Consider the following 19,846-nt stretch of genomic DNA (forward strand, 5'->3'; position numbering starts at 1 on the left):
TGAGCCAAAAGAAGCCACACCCGCTCACTGCTGCCATTGGCTGCGCCTCCACAAGCCCCGCCCACCAGCACACACCAATTGGCTGAGTTCCTAGAAGCCCCGCCCACTCACCGATCCTATTGACTGCACATGCACAAGCCCCGCCCTTTCGCCGCTCCCATGGCCCCCTAAGGCCCCGCCCTCGCGTTGCGCCCATTGGCTGCTCTCGGCCTCGTCCCGCCCTCGGTCCTCGCTCATTGGCTGCACTCACGAGATGCGCTTTCTGATTGGCTGCCTCCCCCCCGTCCGCAGGGGCGTGGGGCGGGCGGAAGTTCCCGCCGCCGGGAAGATTCTGGGCGCGCGCGGGGTATTGTGGGGCGGAGGAGCCGCAACGAGCAGCGCCGCTGCGATGATGGTGAGTGTTCTCCGGGATCATCCGCCGCCATCCTCGCCGCCGCCGCCCTCCCACCGTCCCTGACTCTGCTTGCTCGGCCTCCGCCGCCCTCCAGCGGCCGCCGAAGGCGGGATTGGGGCGGGGATGGAGGGGGCCGCGCTGCCATGGCGGCCTCGCCACTACCCGGGGCCTGGGGGCGCCTGAGGGGGTTTGAGGGGGGGGTGTTTGGGGGGGCTTGGGTCCCGCCAGGCCGGAGGGGCTGGGGGGGCGCGGTGCGTGCTCGGAGTTGTGGTCCTGCTGGGAGAGAAAGTGGTTGCTGTTACAAAAAGTGGAATATTTTGATTTAAGCTAAAGTAGGATTAAGTTTTCATGCAGGGAAGCTCCATCTTGGAGAGCTGCGCGGGGCTGTTGCGTCCCAAGGGCAGGGTCTGGCAGTTGGCTTTGTTGAACCTTATCCCATTGGTCTCATCCCATAGAATCACAAGGTTGGAAAGGACCCACTGGATCATCGAGTCCAACCTTTCCTAACAATGCCTAAACCATGTCCCTCAGCACCTCATCCACCTGTTCCTTAAACACCTCCAGGGATGGTGACTCCACCACCTCCCTGGGCAGCCTCTGCCAGTGCCCAATGACCCTTTCCATGAAAAATGTTTTCCTGATGTCCATCCTGAACCTCCCCGACAGAGCTTCAGGTCATTCCCCCTCGTCCTGTCCTCAGTCACTTGGGAGAAGAGGCCAGACTGCTCAGATCCCTCTGTAGGTCCTTCCTGCTCTACAGCCCATGGATCCAGCCCGGGTGGATCCCTCTGTAGATCCTTTCTGCCCTCCAGCCCATGGGTCTCTCCTGGCCAAATCCCCCTCCGGAGCCTTCTTGCCCTCCAGCCCTCCCAGATCCCTGTGGTAGATCCTTCCTGCCTTCCAGCCCATGAATCTAGCCTGCCCAGATCCCTCTGTAGATCCTTCCTGCTCTCCAGCCCATGGATCCTTCCTGCCCAGATCCCTCTGCAGAGCCTCCCTGCTTTCAAACAGATGGGCACTCCCACCTGATTTGGTGTCGCCTGCAAACTCAGTGAGGGAGCACTTGATACTCTCATCCAGATCATCAATAAAGATAATTAAACAATACTGATCCCTGGGGAATGACCGGCACCCCCAGGTTCTTCTCTGCTGGGTAGTTGAGGCTGGTGACAGAGCCAGGGCAGGTGACAGAGCCATGCTCACCTCTGTAGTTGTACAGGGCGTTCCAGAGGAGCTGGGATGCCACCACTGGTCTCTCCATAAAGATGGTCCCACCGTTGCCGATGTTCCTGGTGGTGAACAAGCCCTTTCCCTGCTGATGGAAATGATGCTGAAAACACTGCTCTAAACTCTCTTAAGACTTGTTCAGGAGTTCTAGAGAGCAAACATCCTTTATTAGGCCTGAGCACACAAGGGAGCAATCTCTGTTGATCATTTGCAGTGAGACAAAAGCTGGGGACAGAATGTATTTCCTGCTTGAGGTGATTACAGAAGACGCACCACACAGGATGTTATCATCTCCAAAGAATGAACAGTGTCTGAAAAAACATTATTTGAGAAAACATGCCATAAAAAAAAAAAACGTGCTAAGGATATTCTAACTTTCAAAAAATGTAATTACTTAGATGAAATTTAACTCTTCTTTAGCTTAAACCAAAAATATTCTACTAACTGTAATAGTAACTACCAACTCCCACCTTTCAGGCAGTTGTCCACCTTTCAGGCAGTTGTAGACAGTGATAAGGTCTCCTCTCAGCCTCTTCTTCTCCAGGCTAAGCAGCCCCAGGTCCCTCAGCTGCCTCTCATGACACCTTTTCTTCATCCCCTTCCCCAGCTCCGTTCCCTTCTCTGGACACGCTCCAGCCCCTCAATGTCCTTCTTGATGTGAGGGGCTCCAAACTGACCCCAGAATTCAAGGTGCAGCCTTACCAGCACCAAGTCCAGGGGCACAATCATTTCCCTGCTCCTACTGGCCAGGCTGTGGCTGATTGGAGCCAGGATGCCACTAGCCTTCTTGGCCACCTGGGCTACTGCTGGCTCATGTTAAGCTGCTGTCAGCCAACACAACCAGGTCCTTCTGTGCCAGGCACCTTTCCAGCCGCTCTTCTGCAAGCTGGAGTGCTGCACAGGGTTGTTATGGCGCCTGAACCCGCTTTCTTGGGAGCTGTAGCCCAGGGGCGCCATGTCTGCCTCTCTATCACAGGGATGGAATTAGGGATGTGGTTTAATGGTAGAGTTGCCAGTGCTACGTTGGGGGTTGGACTTGATGATTTTGGAGGTCTTTTCCAACCTAAGCAATTCTGTGTTGCTCTGTTTTTCTTGGGAGTGCAGGGGTTTCTTTTCCATCAAGAACTCTGCTGTGATGATTGTAGAAGAGCTCAGTACAGTACGAGATCTCTCTAGTAGCAAGTGATAGGATGAGAGGAAATGGCCTCAAGTTGAGCTGGAGGAGGTTGAGATTGGATATTAGGAAAAATATCTTTACTGAAAGCGTGGTGAAGAATTGGAAGAGGCTGCCTAGGAAAGTGGTGGAGTCTCCATCCCTGGAGTGTTCAAAAAGGCACGGTGATGTTGGGCTGACAGTTGGACTGGATGATCTTAGAGGTCTTTTCCAACCTTAATGCTTTTATGATCTCTCCACGGTTTACGGAGGCCTCACTGCCATCCTCACCCATCAGACCCATGGCACTAGTTTTGTTGTTCTGCAGTGCAGCAGTCGTAGTGTAATTTTGTTCTGTGCCCTCAGGTGGGTGTTTAAAGCTTGATGCCTCACCAATTTGGACTGTGCAGACATTAAAACTTTGCCTGTAAGGCACGTTTAGTTTGCTTTCAGGAATGAGCTCAGGCACTCCTGGAGCACAGCGAGAAGCCCTCATCTGCTGTGGCCTCTGATGCCCTCTAAGCTGTCTCTGACGCAATTTACGTAGTCAGGCAGGTGTGAGCGCTTAAATTGTGTTCCTTCAGCACATCCGCGCTGTGAAAACATCTTTTGGGACAGCTCAGACTGATTTGTAGTGCGAGAGGAAAGAACTGTTGCTTCTCTTCTGCTGAACATCTCACTGGCTGTAATACAAAATCACAGATCCGGTTGTAGCACTTGTGCAGTTCCCCACTGACTCAGTAATTACTGCATGTGCTGCTTCTGCAGCCTAAAATCAGGATCAGAACTTGGCTGTACAGAGGAAACCCGCTTGTTCGGGGGACAGTTATGGTCCCGGTGCGTATATTGGAGACAGCTGGGTGAATTCCAGTGATACTGTGGGAGATGGAGGACAGTTAGCTTGAGTGAAGGCAGAAGACGGACACACAGTCTTTGCTGGGTAAAAAAACGTCTGGATGGCTGAACACAAAGAATTGTGGTGAACAGAGCTGAAACCTGTTGGTGGCTGGTCACAAGTGGTGTCCCTAGGGCTCAGTTTTGGAGCCAGTCTTGTTTAATACGTCTTTATCCATGATCTGGATGAGGGGATCGAGTGCTCCCTCAGTTTGCAGATGACACCAGATTGAGCAGGAGTGTTGCTCTGCTGGAGAGCAGGAAGGCTTTGCAGAGGGATCTGGACAGGCTGGATCCATGGGCCAAGGTAAATTGTATGAGATACAACGAGGCCAAGTGCTCCAGGCTTGGGGAACAGTGTCTGGAAAGGTGCCTGGCATAAAAAGACCTAGAGGTGCTGGTTGACAGCAGCTGAACATGAGCCAGCAGTGGCCTAGGTGGCCAAGAAGGCCAACAGCATCCTGGTTTGGATCAGCCAGGGTGTGGCCAGCAGGAGTAGGGAAGGGTTCATCTCCTTGTACTTGGTGCTGGTGAGGCCACATCCTGAATCCTGTGTTCAGTTTTGGGCCCCTCACTCCAAGAAGGACATTGAGGAGCTGGAGCATGTCCAGAGAAGGGAATGGAGCTGGGAAAGGGGCTGGGGAATGAGGGTTGTGAGAGATGGCTGAGAGACCTGGGGTTGCTTAGCCTGGACAAAAGGACGCTGAGGGGAGATGTCATCACTGCCTACAGCTCCCTGCAATGGGGTTTTATTGAGATGGGTGTTTGTCTCTTCTCCGAAGTGTCAGGTGATGGGACAAGAAGAAATGGCCTCAAGTTCCACCAGGGGAGGTTTAGGTTGGGTATTAGGAAAACCATCTTTACTCAAAGTGGTGAAGCATTGGCAGAGGCTGCCCAGGGCAGTGGTGGAGTCTCAGTCCCTGGAGGTGTTCAAAAAACATGTAGCCATGGCACTTTAGGACATGGTTTGGTAGGCACAGTGGCATTGGGCTGATGGTTGGGCTGGATGATCTTAGAGGTCTTTTCCAGCATTCATGATTCTCCGATTCTTTGAACTTTAAAGAGGCTGCAGGTTTTGATCTTGCTTGCTGGGCTTTGTGAAGAGTGCAACTCCAGGTTGTCCACAGGCTGTTGGGATTGGGGTAATGGTTCTGCTGTGTGGTCTCTCTTCAGCCAACACCGGTTATCGTGCTGAAGGAGGGGACGGACACCTCACAGGGGATCCCCCAGCTCATCAGCAACATCAATGCCTGCCAAGTTATCGCAGAAGCCGTGCGCACTACCCTGGGACCTCGAGGCATGGACAAGCTCATTGTGGATGACCAGGGTAAGCACTGGAATCTCACTACAGACCCTCATGTTAGAGCGAGTCCAGAGGAGGCAATGAAGATGATCAACAGACTGGAATGCTTCCCATATGAGGACAGGTTGAGAGAGTTAGGGTTGTTCAACCTGGAGAAGAGAAGGCTCCGGGGAGACCTTAGAGCAGCTTCCGGTACTGAAAGGGGCTCCAGGAGGGCTGGAGAGGGGCTCTTCATCAAAGAGTGCAGGGATAGGCCAAGAAGGAACGTTTTTAAGCTGAAAGAGGGGAGAATGAGATGAGATCTTAGGAACAAATGTTCTGTGGGTGGTGAGGCCTTGGCCCAGGTTGCCCAGAGAAGTCATGACTGCCCTGTCCCTGGAGGTTTTCAAGGCCTTCAAATAAAAAATAGTCCCTTGGCTGAAAAAAAAAGACTTAAAGTGGAAATTGGGGATGAGAGGCTGTGGTTTAGATATGATAAAATTCACAGTAGTGCTGGATCTGTAGCGTAATAACAGGTTTGGGCCAGGTTTGACCTGGAAAGCAAAATGGTGAGGTGCAATGAGATCAGCTGGTCCGAAGTTACTGTTGTATTAATATCTCAGAGGTCTGAAAAGCTTCTTTGCATGTTAGGTGCCCTTTCAGAGTGAGCAGGGCTCAGAGCTTGAGCCTGACTTCCCTGTCTACATCAATCCTAGGCAAAGCCACAATCTCTAATGACGGTGCCACCATCCTGAAGCTCCTTGATGTTGTCCATCCTGCTGCAAAGACGTTGGTGGACATCGCCAAATCTCAAGATGCAGAGGTAGGAGAGCAGTCTGGTTGCACTTGGAAGCATAACATGGCTCACTCCCACCAGTGGTTGTGTGGGCTTTGTGCCCACAGGTGGGAATCCCTCATGGAGAGGGCGCGTTTATTCTTGTTTCTTTGATGTCTTCTCTTTTGTGATAACTTTGGGGTCTTTTACACTGTTTCAGCCCTGTCTGATGGGCGATTCAGAAATTTCAAAGACACAAAGTTCACATTTCCTGAACAGAAGTGACTGGGAAATGAGATTTCACCCTCAGATGGGACGTAGTCTGAAGCCAGCCCTTCTTAATCACTAAAGAATCCAACCACAAAGCTGCGAGCAGAGAAAATGCTGAAACCTGATGTCCTCTGTGTGGTTTTGAAGCTGTATCACAGTGGCTCTGCAGTGTATGGATGACACAAGGCGTTTCCTCTTCGTGCAGGTTGGTGATGGCACCACGTCTGTAACTCTGCTTGCTGCTGAGTTCCTGAAACAAGTGAAGCCCTACGTGGAGGAAGGCCTCCATCCCCAAATCATCATCCGTGCCTTCCGCACAGCAACACAGCTGGTAAGGAAGCACTGCTGGTAGCCGAGGGAGGGCTTGGCTGCTGCTGCAGCGCTGACGGGTGTTTTTGGCTCCACCAGAGCGTCTGGGGAGAGGAATTCTGTGCCAAAGAGGAAAAAAAGCACAATTCCAGGCAAAATTTAGTCATGAATGAGTGTAGGGAGTGACAGTAGCGATCTCGAGATGTCTTACAGCAAATGTGAGCTGCCTTTCCTGGTGTCAGTGAGCTGTTATTACCAGGTGGCACCTCTGGCGTGCTATCGCTTCCTTTGTTCTTTTCCAAGAAAGAATGAATAAACGGGATAATTAATTTTCCGTCCTCCTAATATTTACTCCTCCTCCTCAGTAAACGTTACATCTCGTGAAGCCCTGTTAAGCTGAACCTTCTCTGGATGTTAACTCCCTACGTGGCCCTTTGGTTCCCCAGATCTCTGCTGAAAACAGTGAAGCAGTTCCAATCCTCTTCCCAATCCTCTTAAACTTACGTTGCAGTGTTTCTTAGAATAACTTGGCTGGAAGGGGTGGAATAGCTTAATTGTTTGAAATTTCAGTGATGTTGAAGTAGGGAATTATAAGTCACATAAAATACAATGGGAAGTTTGAGATCTGATCAGCTTATGAAAACGAGTCATTAATCCAGCTGTTGGCTTGTGTCTTGGCAGGCTGTAAACAAGATCAAAGACATCGCTGTTTCAGTGAAGAAAGAAGATAAAGAGTAAGTTCCCCTTACAGATGACCTGGTTGTGTAGCCGGGCCTCATGAGCTGGTGTGAGGTTGTTACTGGCTCTCGCTCTGGCTCAGGTCTCAAGGTCAGGCCGAGCAGCTGTAGCCTTGTACTAGGGTTATCCTTAAACCTTTGGAGTTTCCTGCTCCTCCGGGGCTGATGCTGTGCTCACGCTCAGGCTGCAGCAACGTATGTAGGCCAGTGCTTTCAGCGCAGATGGAGGAACCTAGGTACCAAAATAAGTGGCCTGATTTCTTTTTTCCAGTGGTGGTGGAGACTTGTGGCTTTTCCTGTAATCAGTGGCACTGTTAGAAGTTCAGTGCTCTGAAAATCAGATCACTTTTTAGCTGTTAGAGAGATGAAGTGAGATAGTGAATAGTAGTAAGGAAATGATCCCTTCAGCTGGGATGAGAACACTAGAGTTAATTTTCTCCCTGCGTTCTGAGCTTGTCAGCTTAATCTGACCTTGCTGATACCTGCAGTAAAGCTTCAGCTTGAACTGTTTAACCATCTTAAATAAACTGCTTCCAAAGCAGTGGCAAGGAAGGGGATTCTCCCACTCTGCTCCACTCTTGTGAGACTCCACCTGGAGCCCTGTGTCCAGTTCTGGAGTCCTCGGCACAAGAAGGACATAGTTCTGTCTGAGTGAGTCCAGAGGAGACCATGGAGGTGATCCGAGGGCTGGAGCACCTCTGCTATGAGGCCAGCTTGAGAGAGTGGGGATTGTTCAGGCTGGAAAAGAGAAGGCTGTGGGGAGACCTTAGAGTAGCTTCCAGTGCTGAAAGGGGCTTCAGGAAAGCTGGGAAGGAGCTCTTGATCAGGAAGTGCAGGGATAGGACGAGGGGAAATGGTTTTAGGCTGAAAGAGGGGAGATTGAGATGAGATCTTGGGAAGAAATTCTTCACAGTGAGGGTGGTGAGGCCCTGGCCCAGGTTGCCCAGGGGAGTCGCGGCTGCCCCATCCCTGGAGGTGAGCAAGGCCAGGCTGGGTGGGGCTTAGAGCAACCTGATGCCATGGGAAATGTCCCTGCTCATGCAGGAGGATTGGAAATGGATGAGCTTTGAGGTCCCTTCCAAACCAAACCCTTCTGTAAAATGAGCTGTATCCTTCTCCTGTCCTGCGGCGTGGGCTACGGTGGTTCTCATGGTCAGCAGTAACTTGAAGCTGGATCCCTATTTCTGTGGTATCATCCGCTCTGCTACGGCAATCATTACCCGAGTTAACATTTTGGAGAATGTGCCACCTTTAAAGGGTTTTACTGCCTTTAGAATAGAGAAGGGATGCTGAGCCCTGCTGTTTTGCTCAGTGGTGTCTAAAAGCCAACCAACCTGGCCAGCGCTAGGCTGATATTCAGGCTTTAAAAGGGACAACCATTTGTGGACAATGTGTGCCATGCTCTCCCTATCGACAGAAGGGAACTCCTCATCACAGTGGATACTGTTTTGTGAGTTTGTGAATCAGCAAGTGAAAAAGACCTTGATTTGTCTTCCTTGCAGTGAGCAGAGAAGCCTGCTGGAGAAGTGTGCGGCCACAGCCCTGAGCTCCAAGCTGATCTCGCAGAGCAAGGAGTTTTTCTCCAAGATGGTTGTAGATGCTGTCATGATGTTGGACGACTTGTTACAACTCAAAATGATTGGAATAAAGAAGGTGCAAGGAGGTGCTCTGGAAGTAAGTTTTGTTGGAGCTGGTCCTGAAAGGATAGGAGAGTGATAGCAGATCCTTTGGGTTGGTTCTAGGAGAAACGCAGCCTGGCTTGATAATGCCTGTTTGGGAATTATCAAAGCAAAACAATGTTCTTGTTAGAAATGTTGTTGGAAAAAGCAAGCAGGACTGGATTTCTTTTTTGTAGGCAAAGACTCTATTTTTCTGAGCCAAATATACTCTTATCTCTCTAGAGTGAAAGTTGTTATTGAAAGAAATTCCATTTATATCTCTGCACGGTGAAATATTTCTTTTATTGGAAGTCCTTGTTATTTCAGGAACCAAAACCTGATTGTTTGCTGGGAAAAATGCAAAGAAAACATTGTGAAGGGGTGTTTTACCGATGGGCAGGGCAGATGGGGCGTGTATTTTATACCATGGCACTGGAGTCCTTGTCATGAATCAGACTCTTATGGGTGTGGGGTGGGAGTTGTTCTTGGGCTGTGGGAGAGCTGGTGTGTCCATGCCTGTATCCCGTATAGGTTTGCCCCATCACTTTGGACCTTCCTGCTCATAAAGTAAAGCCTGCTGCAGTCTCTCTAAATCATTATTCTGTGGCTGTTACTGTCTGTAAACTCTGTGCATGAGTGTTTTCATTGAGAAGAGACATTGTAATTACACCATTATCTTGCCCAGACAACTCATTTAGTGAATTAGGAACGTTTCGGCAACTGTTTTTGTGGTGTCTGGGACTGCTGGTGTTCAGAGCTTGCAGAAACTGGTCCCCTAGGGAAGCTGGTTGTCTCCCATTCTGGATAAAAGCAGTTATCCCTACTCTATTGTTTGGCTTCTGTATTCCACTGTTGGACTCCTAAGAGAATGGGGCAAGTGATTTAGCACGTTGCTTTTCAGAGTTGGCTTGCCGAGGGATCCTGGATCATCTCACCCTGTCAGCTAGAGCAGGGAAATTCCATGCTTGCCCTGGTTTAGGGCAGGGATCCTCTGGGCTTCAGCGGCTGCGCGGAGCCAGGTCTGCACTGCGTGGTTGGATACTCACAGGGTGGGAGATTCAGATGCTGTTTCTTCTCCCAGACACAAAGTCAAGATGTTCACTTCAGGGGGCAGTGTTGGGCAGGGCGATCCTGCTGCTAAACAATCCCAGAGGTGCCAATGGAGCTTGGAAAAACAAACCAGGGCGAAATACCCGCCCCCGTGTGGGGGGCTGTGGATGAGAAATATTCATCTTCAAAGGGTAGAAATGGGAAAGACATCAGAGAGAGAACAGATTGCTCCATCCCTTGATCTTCACATTGTGTGTAGCATCTTCTGCTGCGGTGTCTTGAAGGGTAGAAAGGAAGTGATAGAGGTTGGTTTTGTGAACAGAGAGGAGAAAATACTCACTGCTTATTTTCCGTAGAAGTGGGTTAATCAAAGGAGACAGCTGTTGGTGAGCGTTTTATAAATGAGGACTCTGAAAGCTGGGATTCTCCTCTAGGAGTTATTAACCCTGTTGAGAAATCCTTGGGAGCCTGAGCCTAACACAAATTCCTCTCTTCAAGGACTCTCAGCTGGTGGCCGGAGTGGCCTTTAAGAAGACGTTCTCCTATGCTGGGTTTGAAATGCAGCCCAAGAAGTATCAGTCTCCCAAGATTGCCTTGCTGAATGTGGAGCTGGAGCTCAAAGCAGAGAAGGAGAACGCTGAAGTCAGAGTAAACACAGTGGAGGTAAGAGACAAAAGGGGAGCCTGTCCCGCTTTGTCCCATCTGCAGGATGTGGTGGCTGCTTGAGGGCCAGTGGGATAAATGGGATGGCCTTCTGCACACCCTACCCCTGCAAATAGCTTGTTAAAGGCCTTTTTTGAGATATGGTTATTCTCTTTCACCTTCTTGGAAAGTACTGTGACGTTGCATGCATTTGGTTCCTGCATGATGGTGGCTGCCCCATCTCTGGAGGTGTTCCAGGCCAGGCTGGATGGGGCTTTGAGCAGCGTGGTCCAGTGGGAAGTGTCCCTGCCCATGGCAGAGGGGTTGGAACTGGATGGGCTTTGAGATCCCTTCCAACCCAAACCATTCCAGGATTCTAATTGTTTCCTTAAAGTTCCCCTGTTCACCATGGTAGACACCATGGTCATTCCTGTTGTGGTCAGCTGCTGCTGTGGTGTTGCTCTGTGCTGTTGTCAGCTTTCCTGCCTGCCCGTGTCTGTGTTTCACTGACAACTGGGACACAGTCGGCTTGGGAAGCCAGGACGCGCAGAAGGTTTCTCAGGATCTGTTTTTTCTCTGTGATAGATACTGCAAGTCTCTCTGCCCCAGCTTCGTTCTGTAAACACCCCATAGACATCAGTATAATCCCTTCTCCCTCCTTTTGCTGTCTCATTGCCTCTTTGTCAGTTCATCCAGCTTCTTTATCGACTCAGTTTTGTTGCTGGAAGGGTTTTAACAGATGTGGCTCTTTGGCATAAAATAGGGTGACCTAAAATCACCTACAAGTCTTAGAAAGCATTTGTCTGCCAGTGTGAACAGAGCAGCATCTCTACTGCCTTTGTTTTAGATGAGCTCTCCCTTTGCAAGCGCTGCAGGATATCCTTTGTGAACCTTTGTAACGTGAGTGCTTGTCCCTTTCTCCCTGCCCCCTGCCAGGATTACCAGGCCATCGTGGATGCGGAGTGGAACATCTTGTATGACAAACTAGACAAAATTCACAAATCTGGAGCAAAAGTGGTCCTGTCCAAGCTTCCCATCGGTGATGTGGCCACTCAGTACTTTGCGGACAGAGACATGTTCTGTGCTGGCCGTGTCCCAGAGGAAGATCTCAAGCGTACTATGATGGTGAGCTGCCTTCTTTCAGAATAAAGACTTGTGATTTCTGGTCACAGGTGGTGTCCCCAGGGCTCAGTGTTGGGTCCAGTTCTGTTCAGTATCTTTATTGATGATCTGCATGAAGGGTTTGAGTGCGTCATAGTAAGTTTGTGGATGATACTAAGCTGGGTGGGATTGTCAATCTCCTTGAGGGTAGGGAGGCTCTGCAGGGGGATCTGGACAGGCTGAATCCCTGGGCTGAGACCAATGGGATGAGGTTTAACAAGGCCAAGTGCCGGGTCCTGCACTTGAGACACAACCCTGTGCAGCTCCAGGTTTGGGGAGGAATGGCTGGAAAGCTGCCTGGCAGAGAAGGACGTGGGGATGTTGGTTGACAGTGGCTGACCATGAGCCAGCAGTGGTCCAGGTGGCCAAGAAGGCCAATGGCATCTTGGCCTATATCAGAGACAGCATGGCCAGCAGGAGCAGGGAAGGGTTTGTGCCGCTGGACTTGGCTCTGGTGAGGCCTCACCTCAAATCCTGGGTTCAGTTTTGGGTCCCTCACTCCAAGAAGGACATCGAGGGGCTGGAATGCATCCAGAGAAGGAAACGGAGCTGGGGAAGGGGCTGGAGGACAAGGGTTGTGCAAAGTGGCTGAGGGACCTGGGATTGTTTAACATGGAGAAAAGGAGGCTGAGGAGAGACCTCATCACTCACTGCAGCTCTCTGAAACGTTGTAGTGAGATGAGTGTTGGTCTTTTCTCCCAGTGACAGGTGAGAGGATGAGAAGAAATGGCCTCAAGTTGCACCAGGGCAGGTACAGATTGGATATCAGGAAAAACTTCTTCACAGAAGGTGTTCTCAGGCCCTGGCAGAGGCTGCCCAGGGACGTGGTGGAGTCCCCATCCCTGGGGGGATTTAAAAGCCAGGTAGATGAGGTGCTCAGGGATCTGGTTTAGTAGTGGACAGGTACGCTTGAACTCAATCTCAAAGGTCTTTTCCAGCCAAGTGATTCTACGATTCTTTTGATTTGGTTTCAGCAGTGTCAGGCTGCTCATCCCCAGCACAGGGCAGCAGGCGGTGACTGAACACATTATGAAGATGTGCAATTAAAATTGCATTATTTTTGCTGGTGTGGTTATTCTGTAAAGTCACTTCATAGTGGCAAAGCTGTTCCTTGATGGAATGAACAGCCACACCCTAATTGCATCTGCACTGCTTTTTTGTTTCTCCGATGTTGTTACACATTAGGGTTTGTACATGACATCAGAGGAGGTTTGTTGTCCCTAGTTCTTGCGTGTTCCATTGTGAGTGCTTTATTCAAAGCTTTCTTTGTGTTGCTGCTGGACTCCAGAGCGCATGAGTCAGCACTTGGAAGAAGTATGACCTTTTTTGCTGTCAAAAATCATTTCTGGTGTTGGTAGCCTGCTGAGATGGATGAGATGGGAGGGGAGGGGAAGGAGAAGAGTTTTTCCCTGGGTCATCCTGCAGGATGGTTTTGCATCAGCTACAAGGCCAGGCCATCTCTGAAGAGCAGGAGTCTGCTGGGCAAATGTGTCTGGTTTGTCAGTGGTGGTAATGCTGCTCTTTATCTTCCCTCCATGCAGGCCTGTGGTGGTTCCATTCAGACGAGTGTCAACGCCCTGTCGGATGCTGTTCTGGGCCGATGTGAACTCTTTGAGGAGGCTCAGATTGGAGGAGAGAGGTAAATACACCAGCGGTGAACCTGTAGTCCAGCGTAAGCACTCTAATATTAGTTTGACAGTTAGGGTCTGAGCTTTAGCAGGTTTGGGCATCTCCTGTGGTGATGGTGTGAGAACAAGATTGCTGGTTTTATGAGGCTGGGAGGGGAACAGGAGTAAGATTTCATGTGAATCTTGCCTGTTTGCTGTGCTTTTAAACAGATACATTAGTCCCTAATGCCTCGTAGAATGCATAGGGGTATTTTTCATTCACAAGATAAAACCAGAGCCTTTTGGGGGTGATTGTGACACACTGAGATCGCACAGTGATGCTTTGCTCTCAGTGCAAATGAAGCTGGATACCATACAGAATCACAGAATCACTAGATTGGAAAAGAACTCCAGGATCATTGAGTCCAATCATTCCTATCAACCACTAAACCACGCCCCTGAGCATCTCATCTGCACGTCTTTTAAATACCTCCAGGGATGGTGACTCCACCCCTCCCTGGGCAGCCTCTGCCAGTGCCCAATGACCCTTTCTATGAAAAATTTTTTTCTGATGTCCAGCCTGAACCTCCCCTGATACAGCTTCAGGCCATTCCCCCTTGTCCTGTCTCCTGACACTTGGCAGAAGAGCCCAGCTCCCTCCTCTCTACAACCTCCTTTCAGATAGTTGTAGAGAGCAATGAGGTCTCCCCTTAGCCTCCTCTTCTCCAGACTAAACAACCCCAGTTCCCTCAGTTGCTCCTCATAAGAATTGTTCTCCAGCCCCCTCACCAGCTTCGTTGGTCTTCTCTGGACACTGTCCAGAGCCTCAACATCCTTCTTGGAGCGAGGGGCCGAGAACTGAACACAGGATTCGAGATGTGGCCTCACCAGTGCTGAGTACAGGGGGAGAATAACCTCCCTGGACCTGCTGGTCACGCCGTTTCTGACACAAGCCAAGATGCCATTGGCCTTCTTGGCCACCTGGGCACACTGCTGGCTCGTTTTCAGTCGGCTGTCAACCAACACTCCCAGGTCCTTCTCTTCCGTGCAGCTCTTCAGCCACTCTTCCCCCAGTCTGTAGCACTGCATAGGGTTGTTGTGCCCCAAGTGCAGGACCCGGCATTTGGCCTTGTTGAACCTCATGCCATTGGTCTCAGCCCAGCAGTCCATCCTGTTCAGATCCCTTTGCAGAGCCTCCCTACCCTCCAGCAGATCCACACTTCCACCCAGCTTAGTGTCATCTGCAAACTTACTTAGAGTGCGTTCGATTCCCTCATCCAGGGCATCAATAAAGACATTGAACAGAGCTGGACCCAGTACTGAGCGCTGAGGAACCCCACTTGTAACTGGCCTCCAGCTGGAGTTAACTCCATTGACCTCCACTCTCTGGGCCCGGCCATCCAACCAGTTTTCAACCCAGGAGAGTGTGCACCCGTCCAGGCCAGAGGCTGACAGTTTCTGAAGCAGAATGCTGTGAGAAACCGTGTCAAAGACTACTGAAGTCCAAGAAGACTACATCCACAGCCTTTCTCTCATCCAGTAGACGGGTCACTTGGTCATACAGTGGGGTTCTTCCTGTTGCTAGCGGAGTAATCCTCTTTGGGGCTGTGTGCTAACATCTGCCTCCTTCCTGCCAAGTGAAAATGAGAGCAGCAGTTAGCACAAAGTCCTAACAGCACAGGAGGAGAGTGAATTTTCCTGGGTCAGCTTGAATTTCACTTGTATGTTGCCTGGCTCAGCTCCTCCTTAGCTCTGCATAGGGTGAAACAGCTCCAGTCACACATCTGGCTCGTTGAGAACGTGGTGTTGTATTGATGAGAGCCTGTTGGGCATCAGCAATGCTTCTCCGTTGCCATAACCTTTCTTGCGTTGTGCTGTTGCAGGTATAACTTCTTCACAGGCTGCCCGAAGGCAAAGACATGCACAATAATCCTGCGAGGGGGTGCGGAGCAGTTCATGGAAGAGACAGAACGGTCCCTGCACGATGCCATCATGATAGTCAGGAGAGCAATCAAGGTAAGAACCAGGAGAGACTCCTCCCTGGCATTGGGGTTGTTGATCAGATGTGGCACAGCTGTAACTTTCTAGAAAGCTTTTTGCATGCTGGCATTTGGCTGAGGTCTCTGTGGAGAGACCAGGAGCTCTCAGCCGGCAGAGTAGAGCGTGCATACGGGCAGCATCTGATCAATTAACTCAAGTGCTGTTCCTTGGCCAGAGCAGTGTTGTGTCTGTGATGTTGCCAACTGCTTTTCAGGAAGGCCTGTTTTTTGGCTTCTCTTTAGCACAGCTGTAACTGGTGCCTGCTGGGTTGTGATGTGTTCTGTAAGCACCTCCATCCTAAAGGGGAAGGGAGTTTTCTGGGCGCTTTGGTTTGGTCTTGAGTAGGTTTGAACAGCAGGATTAATCTCACCTGCACTTCAGTTAAAGTGCAGCAGTTAAAGCTGCAGTTAAAGCAGTTAAAGCTTCAGTTAAAGCTGCTGGTTCTGACCAGCCTGAAGGATCACTGTCCTCTGGCTGTGAAGGTTTTGGAGCACCCAGAGAGATGTCTGACACACGTGTGATGTGTGCTCTGTGCTCCTGGAGCTGCTGGGCCTGTGTGGAGGATGCTAAAACTGCCAATGTTTCTGGGTTATGCATAATAACACGTTAACATGGTGATTTCTGGTTAAAAACAGCTCTGAAGCTGAGTGCCCTGAGGGGATGGGAAGAAGCATGTCAGGATTTTTTGGAACTGTTTTGCTTTTGGAACATCCTGATCTCCCTGCTGAAGCAAATAGGGAGGAGAAAAAATAGCAGAACTTGGCTGTGAAGCATTGCTGCAAATATCTTTGATTTTGAATGCTTTACAGAAGTGAGGGAAACTTGACCAGCACAAGGCGGCTGTGGGCTGCCATCCCTCCCTGGTACAGCGTCCCCAAAGCACCCCTATATCTTGGGAAGGGATGACATCCAGAGGGACCTGGACATGCTGGGGAGTTGTGCCTATGCAAACCTCATGAGGTTCAACAAGACTGAGGGCAAGGTCCTTACACCTGGGTCAGGGCAATCCATGGTTTCAATCCAGGCTGGGGGACAATGTGATTGAGAGCAGCTCTGAGGAGGACTTGGGTGCTGGGGGATGAGTAGCTCAACAGGAACCAGCAACGTGTGCTCACAGCCCAGAAACCAACCATGTCCTGGGCTGCACCCAAAGCAGAGTGGCCAGCAGGGAGGGAGGGGATTCTGCCCCTCTGCTTTGCTCTGGTGAGACCCCACCTGGAATCCTCTGTCCAGTTCTGGAATCCCCAACATAAGGAGATGCAGCTGTTGGAATGGGTACAGAGGAGGCCATGGTGATGATGTGAGGACTGGAGCCCCTCTGGTATAAGGCCAAGCTGAGGGAGTTGGGGTTGTTCAGCCTGGAGAAGAGAAGTCTTTGGGGAAACCTTAGAGTAGCTTCTAGTACTGAAAGGGGCTCCAGGAAAGCTGAGGAGGGGCTCTTGATTGGGGAGTGCAGGGATAGGACAAGGGAGAGCGGTTTTAAGCTGGAAGAAGGGAGATTGAGATGAGATTTTAAGAAGAAATGTTTTCTTGTGAGGGTGATGAGGCCCTGGCCCAGGTTGCCCAGAAAAGTGGTGGCTGCCTCATCCCTGGAGGTGTTCAAGGCCAGGTTGGATGGGGCTTGGAGCAGCCTGGTCCAGTGGGAGGTGTCCCTGCCCGTGGTGGAGGAGTTGGAACTGGATGGGCTTTGAGGTCCCTTCCAATCCAAGCCATTCCGTGTTTCTATGCACATCACTGGGAAAAGCTGCTGGTAGCTGCTCCTTGAGGTTCTTGGTTCATGTCTGAAGCTTCCACCAAGCTGGCATTTCTGAAGTGACAGCACCCTGGGCTATGGATTCCCCTGGGCGTGGTGTGTCTGCATCACCCTGACATGGAGGAGAGGAGGCTTTCCTGCCCTCCTCCTTCCTGGAACAAGAATGAGTTTCTCTTTTCCTTTCAGAACGACTCGGTTGTTGCTGGCGGTGGTGCGATAGAGATGGAGCTTTCCAAATACCTGCGAGACTATTCCAGGACCATTCCAGGCAAGCAGCAGCTGCTGATAGGGGCTTATGCTAAAGCCCTTGAGATCATTCCCCGACAGCTGTGCGACAATGCTGGCTTTGATGCCACCAACATCCTGAACAAGCTCCGGGCCAAGCACGCGCAGGTGGGTGCCCACCTTTGAATCCGGGGCTGCTGGGGAGAACAAGCAGTTTTTACAATGTCTTTACTTCCTTTTTCCGAGCCTGATGGATCCGAAGTATTTCAACCAAGCCAATGTTGGGCTTGCGTTGTCTTTGATTTAACACCATGTTTTGCTTTCACATCAAGCGTGGGTTGGTGCAGGTTTCTATAAAGGGAAATGATCCGTTTTTCCCTTTGATCACAGTTGTCGGGTGACTTCTGGAGCTGGGAGGTTTGATTTGCTTTTTAAAAATGCATCGTTTGTCAGGAGGGAGGCTTCTATATTAAACATGAAAGTAATGAGAGGATGAAAGTTGGCCGAGCTGTGTCTTTTCCAGAGAAGGAAAAGCCTGAAGGTCCCAATTGCTTGTGATCCTTTTGGATCTTGCGGAGCACATGCAGTCCTCGTTTGGTCAATTTGAGCCCTTGGGCTTCCCTTGGAAGCAGCAGCTGTGCTGTAGGGTAATTCCCACCACACTTCATCCCGCTGATGGCTGTGGAGTGAGGGAGGATGCCCCAAAATCATTGAATTGTAGAATAGTTTGAGCTGGAAGGGACCTTAAAGCCCACCCAGTTCCAACCCCCCTGCCATGGACAGGGACACCTCCCACTGGATCAGGCTGCCCAAAAGGCCCCATCCAACCTGGCCTTGAACACCTCCAGGGATGGGGCAACCACAACCTCCCTGGGCAAACCTGTTCCAGGGCCTCACCACTCTCTTCATGAAGAAATTCCTCCTTATGTCTAGTCTAAATCTGTCCCTTTCCAGTTTATACCCATTGACCCTCATCCTGTCACTACAAGCCTTTGGAAACAGTCCCTCCCCAGCTTTCTTGTTGCGTCCTTCAGGTACTATGAAAAAAAATGAGCATCTTAATCTTGGGATGCAAAACCTGGATCTGTGGGTAGGGCAGTGAGACAGGAGCGGAATTCAGTCCTGTAAATCTGCGGCTTCCTTGTCAAGTGGAGCTCACCTCCTCTTTGATGAGGCTTTACTGGCACCGTTTGACAACAGAGGCTTTTGAGTTTTTCTTTTCCTTTGTGTTTCCCTCTAATATGCCCATTTTTAAGCTGAAAAATGGAAAATTGAGATTTTAGGAATAAACGTTTTTGCATGAGGGTAGTGAGGCCCTGGCCCAGGTTTCCCAGAGTTGTGGAGATGTTGAAGGCCAGGTTGGATGGGGCTTTGAGCAGCCTGATGCCTTGGGAGGTGTCCCTTCCCATGGCACGGGGTTGGAACTGGATCGGTTTAAGGTCCCTTCCAAGCCAAATCATTCCATGATTCTTTACAGCAAAGTCCAGTCTCTACCACTACCTCAACGTTTGTGTGTCTTTGTTTCCCTGTGCGCTGGCACTGAAGTCCTAACCAGCCCTAGAACAAGACCTTCTCCCTCTTCTCCCTTTCCAGGGTGGAATGTGGTACGGCGTGGATGTGAACAATGAGGACATCGCTGACAACTTCGAGGCCTGCGTGTGGGAACCAGCTGTAGTGCGCATCAATGCGCTGACGGCGGCCTCCGAGGCCGCCTGCCTCATCGTCTCCGTAGACGAAACCATCAAGAACCCCCGTTCCACCGTGGACGCTGCACCCAGTGGACGGGGCCGGGGGCGAGGAAGGCCCCACAACCACTGAGACCTCGCTCCTTGGCGTGGTGACAGGGGCTGGCGCTCTCCTCCCAATGTGCTAAGTGAAAATTAATTGATTTCTCACTTAATTACTGGGCCGTTCACCAGATGGTTATTTTGAGGTCTTACAGGCAACCTCTGGCCTTGTTTAATTAGCGTCAAATCTTGGCCCGGGCAGTGGCAACCTCCTGCGAGAGGCCCTGCCCCAACATTTCCTACACAGCACTGATCCCCTTAGGCTCGCCTCGTCCTTCTGCTGGGAAGTGGCGCCGAGCAGAGCCCTCCAGCGCTGGCAGGTACGCGGTGAGCGTCTGGGCTTGGGTTGTATTTATACTGTTTTGTTTTTTTCCCCTGCAGTGGGGTTTGAACCCAGGCTCCAACACAATAAAAAGATGGCCGTATGTCAGTGGCACTCTGGGGTCTTCCTCTCTGCTTCTTTCCTTCTGCTGGGTGCTAACTAGTAGTAAAATTAACCTTTCAGAATGTTGTTTTGCCCCATTTAAAGCAAGCACCATGCTGGGAAGCAGGTCTGACTCACAGCACACCCCTCTGTTTCCACAACGGATTGCATCTGTGCCTGTTGCCTCTCTTAAAGCTCTCGGATATCACACAGTCACATTTCTTTTTGCTTCTGCTTCATGGCCCATTCCATTGGGCTTTTTTCCTGATGGAAGTGGGTTCAGGGCTACAGCTCTGGTGATAGGGAGGGGCTGGATGAGGCTGATGCTGCTTCTGGGATGGATCCTGGCACTTTGGGGCATCTCGGGAAGGAAAATCCTCTTGGGGAACACGAGATTTCATAGAATCACAGAATGGTTTGTGTTGGAAGGGACCCCATCCAGTTCCAACCCCCTGCCA

The 19,846-nt window shown here is 50.7% G+C and overlaps 1 protein-coding gene across 1 annotated transcript; it reads left to right on the top strand.

Moving 5' to 3' along the window:
* Positions 1-276: 276 nt before the first annotated feature.
* On the top strand, positions 277-19,400 carry CCT7 (chaperonin containing TCP1 subunit 7). Its single transcript, XM_054066172.1, has 12 exons — positions 277-394; positions 4,842-4,995; positions 5,667-5,773; positions 6,201-6,326; positions 6,986-7,038; positions 8,544-8,715; positions 10,248-10,412; positions 11,328-11,516; positions 13,094-13,191; positions 15,043-15,175; positions 17,139-17,345; positions 18,771-19,400. The coding sequence occupies exons 1-12, from the start codon at positions 389-391 to the stop codon at positions 18,993-18,995; spliced, it is 1,635 nt and encodes a 544-aa protein (XP_053922147.1). The 5' UTR covers positions 277-388; the 3' UTR covers positions 18,996-19,400.
* Positions 19,401-19,846: the final 446 nt, after the last annotated feature.

This window comes from Cuculus canorus, chromosome 4 (assembly GCF_017976375.1).
Source record: "Cuculus canorus isolate bCucCan1 chromosome 4, bCucCan1.pri, whole genome shotgun sequence".
NCBI classification, from domain to species: Eukaryota; Metazoa; Chordata; class Aves; order Cuculiformes; family Cuculidae; genus Cuculus; species Cuculus canorus.

Excerpts from the sequence above, each read along its gene's own strand:
- CCT7 (XM_054066172.1), top strand. Across the intron at positions 8,716-10,247 it reads TGCAAGGAGGTGCTCTGGAA|GACTCTCAGCTGGTGGCCGG; the intron begins GTAAGTTTTGTT and ends CCTCTCTTCAAG. Across the intron at positions 17,346-18,770 it reads TCCGGGCCAAGCACGCGCAG|GGTGGAATGTGGTACGGCGT; the intron begins GTGGGTGCCCAC and ends CTCCCTTTCCAG.